At 48.0% G+C, this 18749-nt stretch overlaps 1 protein-coding gene across 2 annotated transcripts; it reads left to right on the top strand.

Moving 5' to 3' along the window:
* The first annotated feature begins 4607 nt into the window (after positions 1-4607).
* On the top strand, positions 4608-18426 carry sdc4 (syndecan 4). 2 transcript variants are annotated; one of them, XM_070959949.1, is made up of 5 exons: positions 4608-4881; positions 16399-16639; positions 16731-16774; positions 16954-17146; positions 17318-18426. In XM_070959949.1, exons 1-5 carry the CDS (start codon positions 4828-4830, stop codon positions 17467-17469), a joined length of 684 nt encoding a protein of 227 aa, XP_070816050.1. In that variant the 5' UTR covers positions 4608-4827; the 3' UTR covers positions 17470-18426. The 2 variants fall into 2 exon arrangements, with proteins under 2 accessions (XP_070816050.1, XP_070816048.1); XM_070959947.1 differs by having other exon boundaries at positions 4696-4881; positions 16396-16639; positions 17318-17610.
* Positions 18427-18749: the final 323 nt, after the last annotated feature.

Raw genomic sequence — 18749 nt, 5'->3', positions numbered from 1 at the left:
AGTCTTTGGATTTGTCCCATGTGGATGAGCCTTGAATAAAAGCAATAGCCTGCATTTAAAGAGTTTAGAGGATGGTGTCTTTTCTCCAAGTTTTCTAAAACAGAAAATACAAGAGTCAAGCTGCAACCGTTACCATGCCCGGCTAACTCGTGTTAGCTACTACAGTAGCAAATGAGTTTTACTTCAAAGAGCAAAGAGCGCATCATTATGTTAAAAAGGTCACCACATCCACTGTAGCTGATTCCCCCAGTGTGTGGATGCTATCAGACTTTAGGCTAACGTTGGCTCTATCCTGCTCTTTACTGGGTTTGGTGAAGTTTGCCAAACCTGATATCTGCGCTAGAGTTAAATTTACCAAACACGCTCATTATCCCAATGTTAAAAGCCTTTTCTGTTGAACACTAAAGTGAAACATACTTTTAGGAAACGCTTCTATCCAACCTCGGTCAGACTCGGTCAAGAATATAAGCTAAGCTAAGCAGCCAAACATCCACCCCATCATACCAGGACGATATACACTTAGATACAACAACAGTGCTGTTTATCTCCATGTCTGGATCAGCTGATGAGGATGTTCACTGGGACATGTTAGCTTTAGCCTCATGTCATTTAGCGCAATATCACGTAAGAAGGCTGAGCCATCAGGTTCATATTATGACCCTTTTGCATGGTTCTTGTTTTAAAATGAGTGATCTCGAAACATTAAAATGCCAGCTGGAGACAGTGTTTTAGACCAACTCAAAGAGCTAATGTTAGCTTATTTAGCATATCTAGCTACAGTTGCCAGTGACAGTTGTCATTTCAGTTAACAAAATCAACATTTTTTAACCCACTTGATAAGCTGACATTAGCTTAATCCGCTGGCTAGCTACAGCTGATAAAACATGCTAGCAGCAGTTGTCATTTCCGCCTGTAAACTCATAGCCACGACCTTGAAATTAAACCTTGCTTTCCAAGAACGCATTCTCTCCAAAAGTACTTCAATATTTGGTGGAAACTCTGCACCTCTAACAGAACAGCTCTTTCATTTAGCTGGGTATGCCAACATACCCGATTCATAACTCATCAACAGAGCCGGCCACAACTCACATGAAGGATGTTGTCCTTTGTAAATGTTTCTTATATAACAGTGCGATCGGGGAAAGTCCTGTGCCTCTGTGCACCTGTGTCGAGCAGGTGTGGGCAGCCAGGTGAGGAAAAGCAGCAGCTGGAAACTCCTACTTCCTCTTTGGAGTACAAACAATACACCAACAATAATTCCTTTATGACGTGACCTCATTTCAATTTAGCTGCTAAATTTAACAACCAAGAAGCACACACATACAAACAACACCTGTGATGGACAGTAACTAAGTGCCTTTACTTAAGTACTGTGCTCAAGTACAATTTTATTTGTTCTTCAGTTTCCATTTTATGTTATCTTTCACTTCTACTGCACTACATTTTGGAGGGAAGTACTGCACTGTGATATCAAAAGTACACGATTACTGTTGTGTAATCGTGTACTTTTCACTTCTCTGTATTCCTAAAGTTTTGGTTACTAGTTCCTCCACAAATTCAGATCATTAACAACACAAAATATAATCATCAGCAAATTATGATGTAGCCTATTTCCATAGATTAAGCAGTTTGCAGAGTGCTTCAAATTTGCTCCACCTTAACCAGCTGCAACATTAAAGAGATGAACACATTAATTCATCAAGAATGAATAAATACTAACCACTGAGCCATCATGCTAGCTATCCTGCTAATGCTAACAACCTCAAACATCAGGTAAAGCATGTTTTAGGTGGCTAAAGGAAGGTCACCTTCAAAGAACACCATATATATATATAAATACATTTTAAAGAAAGATCTGAGTACTTCTTCCACCTCTGCACAGTACACACAGTACACACAGTACACACAGTACACATGCTCAGTGACACTGACACTTAATTTGCCTTCATGTCTGTAACCAGCATCTGTGAACATTTAAAGCAAATGTAAATACAAAGAGCCATTCACACACACACACACACACACACACACACACACACACACACACACACACACACACACACGCACACACACACACACACACACACACACACACACACACACACACACACACAGACTGACAATATGTCTTTGTCTGGGGTTTTTCCAGATTCACCTTATCTTTTATGTGTGTGTGTGTGTGTGTGTGTGTGTGTGTGTGTGTGTGTGTGGGTGTGGGTGTGTGTGTGTTATCTTTGTATTACTCCCTCCTCTGGTGTTTAATGACACAGCAAAGATCAGAGCAGAAAATCCCCACGTTATGATCCAGTGTGTATGTAGGTGTACTGTATTACTGTATTACTGTGTACTCACTGTGGATCTTTATCACTGGGAAACACACACACACACACACACAGACAGACACACACACACACACACACACACGGTGTAATGCCTCCTGAAATAAAAGATAAAATATTAATCAGAATAATGAGACGAATTTCATTAAAACTGAAGTGAAATCATGGAGGTGATGGATTAAAAACAATGTGTGTGTGTGTGTCAATGAGTGTATTGAAGACACGTCTTTATTTATTTCTTAGAGGTTTTGTTATAAACAGCACAGATGGAAGAATTAGTCAAGTAGCAGAAAGTCAACTGGTTTTTAAATAATTTCTCCTGTCGAATCATCTGATGTTTGATCTTCTCACATGTCTGATTGGCTGCTTTTCCTCTCAATGATCTGAATGTGTTTGTAATCATGAGGAGCTTTGGACAACAAACATAGTGAAGGCGTCACTTTGGACTCATTGTGAGCACATTTCTCACTGTTTCCACAAAGTTTCCAAAGCAAACGATCGATCAATCGATGGAGGAAATGATCAGCTGATTGATCCAGAATGAAAAGAATCATTAGTTTCAGTTAAAATGAGCTCCACCTCAACCAACTCCAACAGGAACGTCCTGCTGAGACATGAACGAGGAGACACAATGATCTAAGGAGACCAGAGACAAGAGGACAACAGTCACAGGAGACACTTTACTGCACTGAGTACTTTTACTTTCAACACTCAAAGTACATTTTCTGGATTATACTCACGTACGTAAATTTAAGTAACATCTTCAATGCATGACTTTTACTTGTAGCAGAGTATTCTTACAGTACTTTTACTTGAGTAAAGTCTGTACTCTGACTCTAACGTACAGTCATAACCTCCACCTATCGAGTATTCACAAAACTTCACAGCAGCTGATTTCATCAACAGACCCAAGAAACGTGAAAACATGGACGAGGAAGTAACGTGGAAAATGAAAACAGTGACTAATGTTTCAAAGATATAGTGAAATCATGTGGAAACGGGAATGCCTGGAGAAGGAGGGAGGAAAGAGAAGGAGGGAGGAAAGAGAAGGAGGGGGGAAAGCGAAAGAGGGGAAAACAAGGAGAGAGAGGACTTTTTACCGGAAGATGTCGTCACTCGAAGAATTTCCATGCAGCAGCAGAAAAGCCTGCAGGCAGCCGACTTCCCGTTTCCACAAACAAACCCCGACATGCTGAAACCAGATGACTTCATGCTCACGATAAGACTTTCAGAGGACTGTTGGTGTTTACGTTACGTCCTGGTTTATAACTTCTGTGGTATTTAACGTAAACGACTGTAGAGACTAGTCAGGTTTCTAATATTTTGACTCCACTGACAAATGCGGGCTGTTGGCTAAAGTATGTCACTTACATATACATCCATGTTAGGGTTAAAAGTTTATGGACAGCCACGATGTTGTCAAAAACTATTATTCACTATTAACTCAAGTTATCTGGTGGGGAAACCTCACACTGTGGTAGATAACACCCTGCTGCTCATTGGCAAACGGGATGTTATAAATAATCCATTATTAACTTCTTATCAGGTCATCAATGAAGACAAACAGTAACAGATGTCCGCTGGAAGGAGACTTTCCTGAAATAAACCAATGAGATGATGTCTATGAAATTCTGTACTTTTTATACCGAGTCTGCTGTTTTCTGTATGCCACATACCTTTTTGAAGCCAGATGTACAGACAGATAGATCACAAAAGAAAAAGGGCAAATACAATAACTACAGATCAAATAAAAAATATGTAAATTGGATTTAATAAAAACTGAACATAGACACTAGAGATAGGACCATAACATCTCCAATATAATGGATACCGTACAATGATAACGCCTCGTGTAACCAGCTGTTATAATTAAACAGAACAAAACTGTGTCAGATATTCAAAACTGGGCTTCATATTATGCCCACATGTATTTTGAGACGACGTTTTGTACTTCTCAAATACATATAACGATCAACGTGCTAAGTAACACTTAAACGCTAATACTGCATTAACAATCTTTGAACTTCCGTAAAGTGGTTTATGCTTTTATTTTGAAGCCCCGTCGGTGTTTTGTCTTGGTTATATCCGGGTAACTTCACGCTGTGGTCGTCAGGGGGCGGGCCAACCTGTTGAATGTGACGGACTTTTACCGTAAATTATGGAGAAGGTAGGGAGCGCGACGTCACAGCTCGTCTCTGATTGGAGGAGAGTTGGGGGAGAGTTAGTGAGTCCGAAATATTTAGAGCGGATGAACCGTGAAGCCGCAGTGAAGACGAGCCGGATCGGAGAGGAGAGAGACAGAAGAGACAGAGAAGGTGTAAAGGTGGACAGTTTCTAACCTGCATGTCTGTTGGGATTATACTGGGACAGAAAACTGCTTGAAGACGCTCACTCACCGCACTGGTTTAGTTTGAAACCGCCGCGAAACCGACGTTCAACGCAACTTTTCTTTCAAGACTTGTTTGAAAGTTTGAGCTGAAAGGACAACATGCTCGCCCTCTGCCTCGTGTTGGTTTTATCTGCCTCCGTTTTCTCAGAGTCGGTAAGTTGTTCCACGAACATTTCTGACAGCGGTTTGATTTACGGTACAACTCTGACAACTTTTGTCGTCGGTCGCGGTGGCGGCGTTAGCTAACGAAGCTGCTGGTTTATGTTTGGGGACTGGCCCTGAACGCATCTCGCGCAGCTGTGATTTAACGGGAGGTTTTCCCGAAACGTTTGGTCTGTTTGTTTCGTGTCATCTGAACTCAGAACAGTTTGGTTGTGAACACAGTTGATGAGATGGATCACAGAGCCGCGGTGTTGTTAGCCTGCTAGCTTCATGCTAGCTTCCAGTGAGTGTGGGTTGGGGCATCGACAGCCTGCTGCCATTTTCCAGTATGGGGCCCAGGTGGGGGGTAGCTGGAGCCACTCAAGTCACTTTTCCTGCCCCTGATGGGTCGACCAGCTCTTTTGTTTTTACACGAATGGCTCTGTAATCAATTAAAAGAAAGCTGAGATTTACCCGCCGCCCCCTCCCCTATTAGGTTAGTTAGTCAGCAGACCCCCATGTGTTGTTGTTTTAGTGGCTTTTTTTCTCCATAAGATTGTTGGTGCAGAGACTTCTTAATTTTCAAGTGCAAAGACCCTAAATGAGTTATTTTTCTGTTGGCATCTAAAATCAGAAGTGTCGATGTCCATTTGTCAGTGAACGCCCCACAATGGCTGGCGGTTTGTGGAGAGCCAAAGGTTGATTTAGTGCCTGGAGGTTTGCGCTGAGGAGCCTCGCCGTGCCTGACTTTTCTGTGGCTGCAGGCTCTCTAGGTGAAGTTTGTTGACTTGTGTGCTGCAGGTATTTTCAGGGTGTGACCTGTCCTGATTGATCTGTTTGGATTTTGTTTGCATTGTAAAGCTCGCGCCTGTGGGGGCGTCGCAACGTTATTCTCCAGTTTTCACAGTATTTCACAGACACATTTGGTCAGTAGCTGTACTTTGTACCTTTCATGCAGCTTTAAATTTAGCTGAGATTATTGTGTGTTCGGGCTTGAATTCGTGTCCCTGCGTGCAGAACTGAGCACGTAAACATTTACAGCTTGAAAAATGTTTATCAAGCAGTAAAGTTCTTGATATCAAGGTGATTGCTTTGTGACTTTTATTGCTTTTGTTTGCACGGTGAGTTATCTCCTGAGCGCTGTGCAGAAATGAATATATTTGCCTCTAAAACATTATTTCTGGTTGATGATCAGACCTGTGGTTCCAGCGAGGAGGCTGTCATTTATGTTCAACCTCTCATTATACGCCTTTTGTGAGCTGTCTTCTGATTGTTTGCTGGAGGGCTAAAACAGGCTGTTTGGATGCCACCCACACACAAACACAACACACGCACCCCCCCAGTCAGCCCAGTTGGTCAGTGCAAATGGTGTGACTGGCAGTAACACAGTGACTGTACCTCCTCCCGGGGTGGAGGCCTGAATGACAAATCACAATGCTCTCGTGGAGGTGAACGTCACCTGCTGCTCTGTGAAGCATCATAACTCTGAGGTTTCCATGTGGAACCACTGAGGACCCCAGTCCTGGACCGCAGAGCTGGACTTGGTGCCCCCCCCCCCCCCCCCGGCCGCTGTCAGATCCACCTCTCCTTTACAATCTGCCACATTCCTCAAAGCCATGTAGCTTCTGCTCGCTCGCTCGGCCCCGTCTCCCTGCCGCCTCCTCCTCACTCTTCTTCTTCTTCTTCTTCTTCTTTTTTGATTTCCCCTCTGGAATGTGACCTTTGGTGACCTTGACCGGCCCTCTTGGGGATTTTGCACACTTGGAGGGATCTCAATAGGGCCCTGGGGCCTTTTCACAGGGGACGCTCCTTTCCTCTAGCCTAGCCTAGCGTGGATACACCTACAGCTTTCCCACCAGAATGTGCTCTTTCTGTCATTTCCACCTTAAACCAGCTCCAGGTCTCCGCCTTTCGCCTCTCGGAGCACCGTCAGTGCGCCTCCACACTCGTTCCTCCTCTCCTTCGCTGGCTCTGTGTCATTCTTATGTAGGCCTCGGCGGCTTTTCTCCTTTTCGCTGCGCTTTCCTTTGATGGATACTTAGCCCCTGAGCTATGACAATCCTCCCCTCCACCTCCCTGCAGCCTTTTCTTCTTTCTACCCACTGAGGTCATTATTGGTATGTGGGTTTGGCGTTCCCAGCTAATCGATAACAATGTTCTGCTACCTGACAATAGAGCATGCTCTGAATGCAGAAAGGGCTTCTGGGAGCACAGGCATGATTGGAATGTTTTTTTACCAGGAGTTGGCTTTTTAATCAGCCGCATGCCACGAGACTAATAACGCTCTAATTGTGGGAAGTTACTGTTTCGTTTAGCGTCTTTCGCTGCCGCGGTGGCCGTTTCAGTTTCTTTCAGACGTGCTGGGCAGCGGCCGGACTTTATCAGTTTGTCCAAAATAGACTAGGCCAAACAAATTCATGCCTTTTTTTTCCATTGACCTCAGCAGTTTCTGCCCATGTATGGCAACACAAGTCCGCCATGACGGAGTATGGCTGAAGGTGAAGGAGGGAGATAAGCGCAGTGACTGTGAGAGGCTGGACTCGGCCTCCTTTTGTGGTTTTTCATTTCAATTAGCGACGTCAGACCGCCTTCGCTTACCGAACCTGCTCGTGGTGCGGTGAATCAGGGAGTTAATCCGTGTTGCACCGCCAAACCTCAGCTTGTTGCCTTCAGAGCTTCGGGCCTGGTTCCATTTGTTACATCCTGTTGGAACGTCACCGGTTTTGCATTTCGCTCCGATCATTTGCACCAGAATGAGCCAGTTTTTTTTTCTGAAGGAAGTTTTTTTTGTCTGTTTTGCATGATGGGGTGCTCTGAAAGCCTGCCTGCTCACAAGAATGCAGGGAGGGAGGGGGCGAGCGGGGGCATGATAAATAGTATCACTAGGATGTAATAATGGTTCCTGCATTGCTGTCCGCTGGTCTATAAAATCCCTTTTGGGCCGAGGAATGTTGGCACAGAGAGAGGAGGTTTTTGTCCTTCCTGCCTGCGATGGAGAGCGGTCGAGAATCTGATTCCCCCCAACCGCCCCTCCACCACCACATAACAACCACCACATATTCTGGCAGTTGTAACACGAACTATATGAATGCATTCAGGGCAGGAGCCGAACCCCCCCCCCCCCCCCATTCTGGGTATATCACTTTCATCCAGCCGTTTTTTGCCTCTTTTCCTGTAGTTTAAACTCAGCGAGGACGTGCAGGGCTTCATCAAAGCTCCCTTACACTCACACTTCAACCCCTTCACGTGCATCAGTGTGTGTTCAGCATCGCCGTCGTTCTGGACCAGTCGGTTAACGAGTCATTTCAGGTGTTTATATCAGCGTCTTTTCTTTCATAAGAGAGGAAAGTGACCAGCAGCGCCGTCTTATTTACGACGACAGCCTGGGAAACGTGAAGCTTAACACGCCGCCGCGCTCCACCGCCACCTCCCCCATTCTTGAAAAGAAAAGCTGCTGTGGCTTTGTGGCCGACCAGTAAAAACACAGAGGACCGTGGAAGAACATGGAACATGAGCCTCGCTGTGTTTCCATTGGGAAACGTACGAGCGGGCCTGGGGTGAGGCCGTTTGATGTCGGCCCCGCGGCCCCCGCCTCGCTGTCCCAGGACGCCCTGTCGGACTCTGACAGATGGCTGTTCCAGGCCCGAAGCCACCGCCGCGCCAATGCACTCAGTGCTTTTTTCCCAGAGCAGAGCAGATGTATCTGACTTAAACTGGAGGGCGTGAGCATGAAATGCAATAATCAAAAAGCTCCACCCGAAGGCAGGGCAGCCAGATCAGACATCCCAATAATGTGGACTTAATGTCTCTCGCTCTGATGGGACAGGACGTCGGGGTGGCGGTGGACTCTTTCAGGAGACCTCCACACATTAAAGCCTCCAGAGACACGGACGGCCTCTCAGACGAGCGTGACCTGCTTTCATGTGTTCTACATAAACCTGGATGATGTGTAAAAGAAAATTACGTGGTGGCTTATTAAAGAAGTGACAGTAAATTAAAGATCTTTTGTTTCTGAACGAGCTTTCGGATGTTTTTAACATTCAGGAGACGAAACGCTCTGAAGTGAGAAAACATCGTTACAGACTTTAATTAAAGTTTCAGCTTAAACGTCACTCACAGCGAGCAGTTAATGAGCAAGTCCATCAGCCCAGTGTGTGTGCGTGCGTGTGTGTGTGTGTGCGTGCGTGTGTGTGTGTGTGTCACGCTGAGGCACAGCGGTAGCTTTGGAAACATTACTTATTGATGTTAGTGGTTTATTTGCTGCTGACGGGACGTTTGGTCTCCGCTCAGCCTGTTTTATTCTGGTGGAGGGGAAACGTGTTGTTTCTCTAGACGTTCTCTGGAAATCCAAACAAAACTGAGTTGACCTGATTTCTTCTTCAGCCTTATGCCATGTACAGTGCAACACACACACACACACACACACACACACACACACACTGCAGATCATAGGGTGCTTGTGGGTGGTATGGGGGCTTCCCCTTATTCTGAAATCCTTCCTGACAAATGTGTCTCGATAATACAGTACCTCTTTGATGTGGTGTGTGTGTGTCTGTGTGTGTGTGTGTGTGCTGAGGCAAATGTGTCTCAGCATTAAGGTGTGTGTACGTGCGGTGTGTCACTTTGTGTATCTGCACTCTTTGTACCACAGTGTGTGTGTGAGGTCCAGCTCTCCACATTAGACCAGCAGAGACCACCGTGTGTGTGTGTGTGTGTGTGTGTGTGTGTGTGTGTGTGTGTGTGTGTGTGTGTGTGTGTGTGTGTGTGTGTGTGTGTGTGTGTGTGTGTGTGTGTGTGTGTGTGTGTGTGTGTGTGTGTGTGTGTGTGTGTGTGTGTGTGGCGTCGCTGTCTTTTCTTTGCATGAAGAAGAAGTGAAGTTAAAGTAGAAACGGCGAGGTGCTGACGGTTTACCAGCTCAGGTCTGTCAGAGATCACAGGGAGGTGTGTGAACCCCTTGATTGCATGGGGGCCCATGCTGTGCTGTCTTGACCCCCCCCCCCCCCCCCCCCCCCCAAACCCAGACTCCTTTAAACGTACATAGTGCATATGAGTAGAGGGTGGGGCTATGAGACGCAGCGCCTCAGCCTGCTCTGAACGCCATCGCTGCAGGATGTCGCAGCAGGACATGGACGGTCCTCGTGGTTCTGTCCACAGAGGCCTTGGCGTGTCCCTCGGCTCCACAGTGGACGAGACAGGAATGTGGTGGAGGACCGAGGTCTTGGCTGCTCCGCTGACCCGCACGGAGACGCATTCCTCAGCGCACAGAGCTTCAAACCGCCTGATGCGAGCACACTCATCATTTCGTCCACACCAAACGAGTTTCTGTTACCTCCATTCGAGTGTGACGCCGGTTATTCATACAGCGGCTCGTCATCTGCTGTGAGTTCAACATTAACCACCGACATGAAGAGTCCTGATGGAGCGCTGCTGCTCGTCAGTGTCAGGGAAATGAAGACTTGTTCACCGTGTTTAGGAAGTTGTTGGAAATAACCAGCAAACACACAAATGAGCCTTTCATGTTTTTAATGAAGCTGGAGTGAAGGTCGCTCTCTGGTATTACGAGCTGGAAATTGGGCCGATCCTCAGCTACGCAGGATAAAGAGGCGATTTAAGCGTCTCCTGTTGGACATGAATGAGTCTTTGTGACTGATCTTAGCCTGTGAATGAAGGGACATTCTCACGTGTCCAAAAACACTGAAGGTCTAAACAAGTCACTTGTTTACAGCCATTATTCATATTCATGCCTCTTCAGGCTTTTATTAAACGCTCGTCTCAGATGGATATTTCCTGTTTTCCAGGCTTTTTCTTATTGTTTCCTGTCATTTGGAGCCTGGAGTGGATCTTTGAGCTGATAATAACTCCTGGGTAGCTCACATTTGGTCTGCTGGGCTGAAATGTCTCTGATCTGAGCGGCGATATGCTCGCCTCAGGGAGTCACATCAAAGAGCCGGTCGAGTAGGGAAGACATTAGAGCGGCGTGGCTTCACTTTGACTCGCTGCAGGCTTTCGGCTTATTCGTCCATCGTCGTGGATTCGGTAATAACGGAGAGTCATCCAATCGACGTGGCAGGATGGCTTCATCTGCAGGAGGAAATGACCAATAAAGGCCATTACGATAAGGCCGGGGACATTCCCTCAGGAGGTGCTCATCAAAACTCAGTTAGGCTTATCAGTGGAGACTGAATCAACACTGTCTGCTGCACAGCTGCTCCGTCTGCACAGCCCCGGTTATCTGCAGCGCTCTGCAAAGTCCAGCGGACAGCAGGCGCTCAGATCGTCGTCAGAGTTCAGTACAGCAGTGTTAACGTTTGTCATAAAGGAAGAACAGCCACGATTCAACGAATAGTAATGCCCAGCATCCACCTGCACGCCGTTAGCATCGGCCCTGCTGCGTGTGTGTGCGTGTGCGTGTGTGTGTGCGTGTGCGTGTGTGTGTGTGTGTGTGTGTGTGTGTGTTCAAGCCTTCTGCAGCAGCTGATCTGAAGAAAACACGAACTCCAAACCTGCGAGATCACCTTTATGATTTCTGCCAAGCAGTGACCACAGATCAGTCCGTACAAGGCCCTCTGGATGAAGGGTGTGTGAGTGTGTGTGTGTGTGTGTGTGTGTGTTACGTCAGGGGTCAGAAGTGCATCTTCCAAGTAGATCAGGCGACACAATACACGGTGCAAATCCTGCCGGTTCAAGTATCCCCAGCAGCCGGAGGGGGAGGGGGAGAAGCTGGAAAAACAGGATGGGAAATGGAGGGAGTGACATGTGGGGAGGCAGAGGAGGACAGGGAGGAGAGAGGACAGGAGGGGAAAGCAGGTTTAAAACCTTATCTTCCAGTTATTTACGCTCCTGAGTTAATCTCTGGGTATCAAATGAAAGAGGAAGACGGTTTGAAAACAACAATAATTGGCTTTTCTTGAAAAGGTCAAGAGACGTTGGACCCGTCAAAGAGTAAGGAAGCACATTCCTGCGTGCTGGTGCGTCTTTTCTGTCTTTTCATACCCTGAACCTCCTCCACGCCGCCGTGTGAATGGACCAGATGCCTCTCTCTGTGTCGGCAGATGGAGGGATTGTTTCCCCAGTTTAATGAAGGCAGGCTGCTGGAGGCTTCGCCACGGTTACCTTGGTCATTGATACGCTCTTGAGGAGTCCACCGGCATTGTTTGGGGTCAATAGAAGGGACGGGCCCAAAGGCTGGGTGGCGGGCGTCTTGACGGACTGCCTTTCAGTCCCCGTGGACAATTGGGGGATCTGGAAAGTTTTTAGGACCTCCATGCTGAGACGAGACACAAGGACATGATGGGACAAGAGGCTGGACTGAGGGTGAAGTGTGTGACGAGACCTCAGGACGCCGGAGAGGAAACGTGTCGACCGTTTCATCAGCGAAACTCAGAATGAAAAGTGTTCACTGCCCACAATGACTGACAGTGTATGAACGAAGCCGAGCAGACGAGCTCAACTCAATCTGCAGTTTTATTCCTCATCAGTTCATTTTAGGCCAAACTTTCTCTGCTTCCAGCTTCTTTTTGTGACAATTAGCTGCTTTTCTCAGTTTCAGGGGAAAGAGACGGTGGTTCGTGGTCGGGGAATGACTCGGCTGTGAGCGCTCTGCCTCGTTTTCTGGGCTCAATCAGTCGGCTGGGACCTGGTCCGGTCACGTGGGCAGCGGTCTCAGCCTGCAGACTTGTGGGTGTTTGGCTACAAATGAGCTCTGCAATTAAGAGGCTTTGATAAAACAAGGGAAGGCTTTGTGCAGCTCTGAGACGATGAGACATGAGCTCGTATCAGACGATAACCGACGGGGCGATGAGACGCAGACAGAAATAAAATCAGTCTGTGTTTTTACCGACTGATCCTTCGTGCTTTGCAAACAGTGTGATCCTTTGTTTCTGCTTGTTGTGGCATAAATCTGTGTTCGACTACCACCGGCAGAAATATCATTTTCCACCTCTCTCCATCAAACCCATCGGGTTGGCTGGAAACCTTTGCTTTGGCTGTAATCCACATCCGGCTGCTTATCAGCTGTTGCACATTAGGCAGAATAAATGAGGCCGTGAATCACTGACGGGAGGACAAAATGGTGATCTGCTTGGCCTGTGAGTGGCTTTTAAAATGGCTGACAAACAATGCGGTCGACTAGGAGGTTTGCTGCATAATAAGATTTAGATTTAGCTTTAATGACACCATGTTTCAAAGCCTAATGGACAGACTGGTTTCTGCTGAAAGCAGTGGTTAGCAGGGCTGGTAATCATGAGCTTTTAGGATCTCCACAGTCCTGGAAATGTGTGTCGAGAGCGTTCGTGTGGTGAGGACTGCATGTTCTGTCCTCAGGACGTTGGCTTCGCCTCCTCTGAACCACACCGAGCTCTGCAGCCGCGGTCTGTCCCGCGAGGGGCTTTAATGTGAGGGCGTGACCGTCTCTCCTCTGGGGCTCACCGATGCTGGCGGATAATGTGGGTGTCTGGTTACACGTCCAATGAGTGAATTTAGAGCTTTTGTAGAGTTCAACAGGGAGTTATCACTTCTGATCAGCTGGATTGATTCCTGTTGATTACATTGGAGCTCACAGCAGTGCAGCGCTCGGCGGCAGGCAGCCATGATGGACTCAGACCTTGTTCAGCCTTTGTAAAATCGGCGTGAGAGCTCATTTCCATGTGGACTTGTTTCCATAACCACAGTTCAGGGCTCTCTCCCGTCTCTCCTGCTGCTTCAGATGCCGACTGGTGTAAAATGGATGCGTGTCGGCCGAAACGCTTCCTGCTCGGCCGGCGTGCCGCTCCACATGAGCTTGTTTTTGTCAGACAGACCAGGACTTGGCCTGGATCCCACCCGGCTTTGCTTCCATGGAGAACATAGTAAAGATGGAACGTCCCCTCGTCCGATCGTAAACTCGGTGGCAGAAATCCTCCAGCCTGTGATCTTTGTTCCTCTCTGAGTAAACGAGGCCTGTCGGGACTCGCTGCAGTCGGCCTGCAAGACGCTGCGCTGTTGTTTCAGAGCTCACCGGGCTGCAAATGGTGGAGTGTCTTTTAGCACGTCTCTGCGGGACACAAATGGATGTCCACATTTCATCATGGGGGGTTTAAAGGTCAGGGGCAGCCTGGAGGAGGGGGTTTATTGACACATGGGTGCTGAAGCTGAAGAACTCCAAAACTCAGATGGTACTTTGGTTTTTAAAACAAGGCAGAACACGTATGGAGTATGTGTTTATGTACTTGGATAAAAATGATCATTTCTCTCAAGTTTCCTCCAAATTACTCACAAATTCTAAAGATCGATCTATCGAACTTCCAAAGAAACCAGTCAGAAATGATTCAGGAGTCACAGAGCTGGAAATCAACGTGTTACGAAACAGTGGAAGCTGCAGATTTTAGGGAAGTTCCCCGTCTGACACGATCGTGGTTCATGGCTGAAAGCTGACTGGAAGAGACGTCATGCGGCGTCAAACACGCCTGAGCATCAGCGTCTGAATGAACGTGAGTCACGGCGGCGGCAGGACGAGCCGCGCTGCGCCGCGTCGAGTCTTATTATCATCTGAATGAGCCTGATTCCTGTAATGTGAGTCAGCGGGCTTGTTCCAGCATGCAGCAGCAGCCGAGTGCATGCGAGCGGCAGCGAGGAAATGAAGAGCCAGCAGTCACCATTTTAAGGATTTACCCCCCCACACGGGATCAGCTCCCCTGTATCCATGCAGAAGGTTTAAATGAGGACATAATGGAGCCCTGATCCCCAGCCGGGGGTCCTTGTACCTTTGGGGTTCCTCCTATAGTTGCCAGGAGTTTCGTGGAAACATGGAGGTGCAGCTCAAGTCGTTTGAAAAAACTCTGAACTGTGATTGGATGAAAAGACTGTCCACATATTGACGTTGAGGACAGTAAACACACAGATGGACTTTTAGAAACAAAGTGAGACAGAGTGAATCAACGAGAGCCCACCTTGTTTGAGGAATCACAGGAAAATGCCCCCCCCCCCCGTTTGAAGCCACAGTGGGGCATCCCCTCCCCTCCCCTCAGTCATATTGGCTGCTTTTTAAAGAGGGAGGGGCTTACCTTCAAACACACAGTGTTTCTCTGCCAAGTATTCGAGAACACACACACATAATGGTCAGAGGCCGCCGGCAGGCTTAGCCGCCAGCTAACCCTTCAAATTAAGACCCGACAAGACTCAGATGGAAGTGATTACGAGGTGTGTGTGTGTGTGTGTGTGTGTGTGTGTGTGTGTGTGTGTGTGTGTGTGTGTGTGTGTGTGTGTGTGTGTGTGTGTGTGTGTGTGTGTGTGTGTGTGTGTGTGTGTGTGTGTGTGTGTGTGTGTGTGTGTGTGTGTGTGTGTGTGTGTGTGTGACACGCCCGGGCTTGTTTCCAGCTCGATCCGTGGTCGGCTCGCTCCTCGTCTTCCTTCGCCCGGCGTGTCGTCAGTCTGTCTGTCCACACGGGATCCGTCCGGTCTCCAGATCACGTGGACTCAGCTGATGATTGTTCTCATGACTTCATCCGTCGCTTATTTATTTCAATTAATGGATCAACAAACAGTCAAAAAAAGTTCAGAGAGCTCAAGCCGACCTCTTCAGATGTCTTGTTTTGTCTGTCCAATAGTCCAAAACCCCCAATGTTGTGCGATTGCTGTCTTACTTTGAGGTACATGGATGCGTTTGAGGTGTTCAGGTGGACGTTTCAGTGTGGACGAGAAACTTTGGACCTCAGAGAGACTTTAAAGCTCTGCTCGTTTGAGACCTGCTGTTCAGCTTTTCTCACCTCGCGTCACCTCCCCGTCCCCCCGGTCAGTGTGGCTGATTAACTGTGTGTGTGTGTGTGTGTAATTAGGCTGATGGAGGTGTGTGTGTGTGCGCGTGTGTGCATGTGTGTGTGTGTGTGTTAATCCCATTCACGCTGCTTACTGAGCAAATGGTCAATGAAATTAAGTGTTGTAATGTGATTAAAGGAGGCCGATGTGTCCTCGTCACGTCCAGCCTCGCGGTGACGGCGGCGCCCTGACCAGCTTCAGAGCCCCCTCGTCATGCAACTGACAATTATTTGAATTGTTCGTAAATGTGCAGACTTTTTTAATTGATTGATTGATCATTCGGTTTCAGACAGAAACATTTGCTGCTTTTATGTGTTTCACTGAATATTTGTGGACTGTTTTCCAGACGTTGTGATCTCTCGGATCTTTTTCACGTTGTGTAGATTCATGGTCACCCATCATCATATCTGACCGCGGCGCTTCGGTAAAGAATTGAATCCTTTTCCCTCTGAAGGTGGAAAGCGATTCAGACGATGGCGTCTCTGAACAGCTGATCAGGACAGCAGACTGTTGTCTCACCTGTGGTTTCACCTCCAGGTGAAGGCCGGTTGCCGGTTATTAAGGCTGGTGGGGCAGAGGGGCTCTCGACGCGATCGTGGCGAGGCTTTAGCCGCCGCTTTAGTCCAGACCAGAATATGTCGGCGAGCGACTGTCGGATGGATTTCCACGGCGCTCAGAGGACGCACGTTCATGACTTTCCCTCTAACCCCGTTAACTCTGTCTCTGGTGTCCCAGCAGGTGAGGGAGACGGAGACATGGATGCCCATGAAGACCACAAAGGCGGCCGCCATGTTGACACACCGTGACAACCTGGAGTCATCGGGAGACGCCCCGAATGGCTCCGACTTCGGCTTCACGGACGACGAAGACGAGGACGACATGTACGACGAAGACGATGGTGGCGACGCCGAATACTACACCGACACGCTGTACGACGACGAGGACGAGTACGACGAATTCTCCGGATCTGGTGACGGAGGTCGGTCCCTGAATTAAAGTCTTTTATTTACGGAGACATTCTTCATGAATCTTTAGACGAAACAGCTAAATGAAACGTCTTGTCTCCACAGCAACAACAGCGTCACCTGGAAGAGAGTCCAAGCCGTCAGTCAAGGTGAGAAACTGCAGTCGACGTCAGAGCTCGTGAAAACCAGCTTCTCTCTGCTCTTTGAACCTGTGTGTAGACTGAATCGAGTCTTCCTCACTGTGTGTGTTTGAGTTTTCGTGTCGCTGCACGCGCTGAAGCTCGGGTTCAGTTCACTGACCTGTTGCTAAACTCCTCGTCTTCCTCAGCCCGACGTGAACGACAACAAGATCCCGGAGCTGGAGCGTCCGGTGCGGCCGACCGTCAACGAGGTGGACGTCGTCAGGATCAGCAACGAAATCCCTCTGCTGAGGAACGAGGCCGGCGAGGAGCCCCCGTCCAACGTCCTCATGTCCCACGCCAGCGAAGACAGCGTCTTCAACAAGACAGAGGTCCTCGCAGGTCAGTGGGAGTCTGAAACTGGTCGTACTGGTTTTGGGTGCGATCAGGTTTATGCTGGCTGATGTAAACCCTCTCAGGTGTGACCGGGTCCTCCTGGTTCTGGTCCCCAGGACTAAGCGTGAGAACCGTGTCCACGTGTCGTCTCACCTCGCTGTCCTTCTTCTCTTCCAGCTCTGATCGCGGGCGGCGCCGTCGGCCTGATGTTCGCCGTCCTCCTCATCCTCCTCCTCATCTACCGCATGAAGAAGAAGGACGAGGGCAGCTACGATCTGGGGAAGAAGCCCATCTACAAGAAAGCCCCCACCACAGAGATCTACGCATAGACCCTGACCTCCTCCCCCCTCCCCCACTGCCACACACACAAACTCACACCTCACTCCCCGGTCCCTGAAACCCGAGCAGTGCCTCATCATCGTCATCCTCATCACCATACCTCCTCCTCCTCCTCACTTTTCTTCAGCGGAGTGACGCTCGATAACGAATCAGGAGAGACGCCCCGACGACACAATCGACGACTGACTCCTCCTACCTGATGTTTGCTCATATTATTGGTGCTCTCTTAACCAATCAGAGGCTTTGGAGCGGCCTCTTTCAGCTGCGGTACACGGCGATCATCTGGTGTTGCTATTATTTTGTCCCCATGTCAAGAGAAGAAAACAACAGAAGCGAGGACGTGGAGGACGTGGAGGACATGGGACTCCTCCGTCTCCTCGCCTCCCTCTTCAGTTAAAACACTAACACTGTGCAATGTTTGGTTCACGTTTAGAGTCCAGTTATTTATTCTCCCGCTCTGCTGTCCTCCTCCTCGTCCTCTCAACCGTCTCTTGGACTGAAGCTTCTCACGTCGCTGTAGCGAATGACTTTTATGTGAACATTTTTATTAGATTTTTTTAAAAACGGCTCCTTGTAACGCAGAGAGATTTGAGTTTTCCATTAAACATCCCCTCACCATGGGAAAGAATTGAGTTGATGTTGTTCAAATTGATTTGGATCGGAAACGTTAGCGTCGCTGTGTAACGCTGTGCGGCTTTCTGCTCTGGTGTCCGTTACAACTGATGTTAACAATTGAAATATTAGTTAATTTTTATCCTCATGCTGTTCCAAATCACAGCGAGAGAAGAGACGGTCAAACAAGGGTCAACAAGTGTTTTCAAATGGCTGTTTCTGCCTGTTTTGGTCTGCACAAAGCGGCGAACGCACGCCGTCACGTCTCCGCTCGGTGTCCTGTGACCTTCAGCTGCAGCAGAGTTCATTAAAACAACCTGAAAGACTTTCCTCACACCTCCTGCCGTGTTTCTGTGTCTCCTCATCAGTCTGGCACGTAGCGCCAGATAAGTAAGCTAAACTAATCTGGGAGAAGAATTTGCAAATACTGCATGACCCAGGTCACACACACATGCACACACACACACACTTGCATTGCATAGTGTTGTGTTTTGCTGCCTGTTTGGAGAGTACTTCAAAAGCCTGGAAGATGTTGTACCACTATAATAATTACCGCTGTGCCTCCAGGGTTTGTTTTTCTGTTATTATGGTGAACTTGACTGGAGTCAAACCAACATGCTCCTACAAGGTGACACACCTACATTCCTCACACACACAC

The sequence above is a fragment of the Chaetodon trifascialis genome, chromosome 3 (genome assembly GCF_039877785.1).
Source record: "Chaetodon trifascialis isolate fChaTrf1 chromosome 3, fChaTrf1.hap1, whole genome shotgun sequence".
NCBI classification, from domain to species: Eukaryota; Metazoa; Chordata; class Actinopteri; order Chaetodontiformes; family Chaetodontidae; genus Chaetodon; species Chaetodon trifascialis.
Note: the sequence above shows the minus strand (reverse complement) of the source record. Positions and strands in the feature narration are given on the sequence as shown.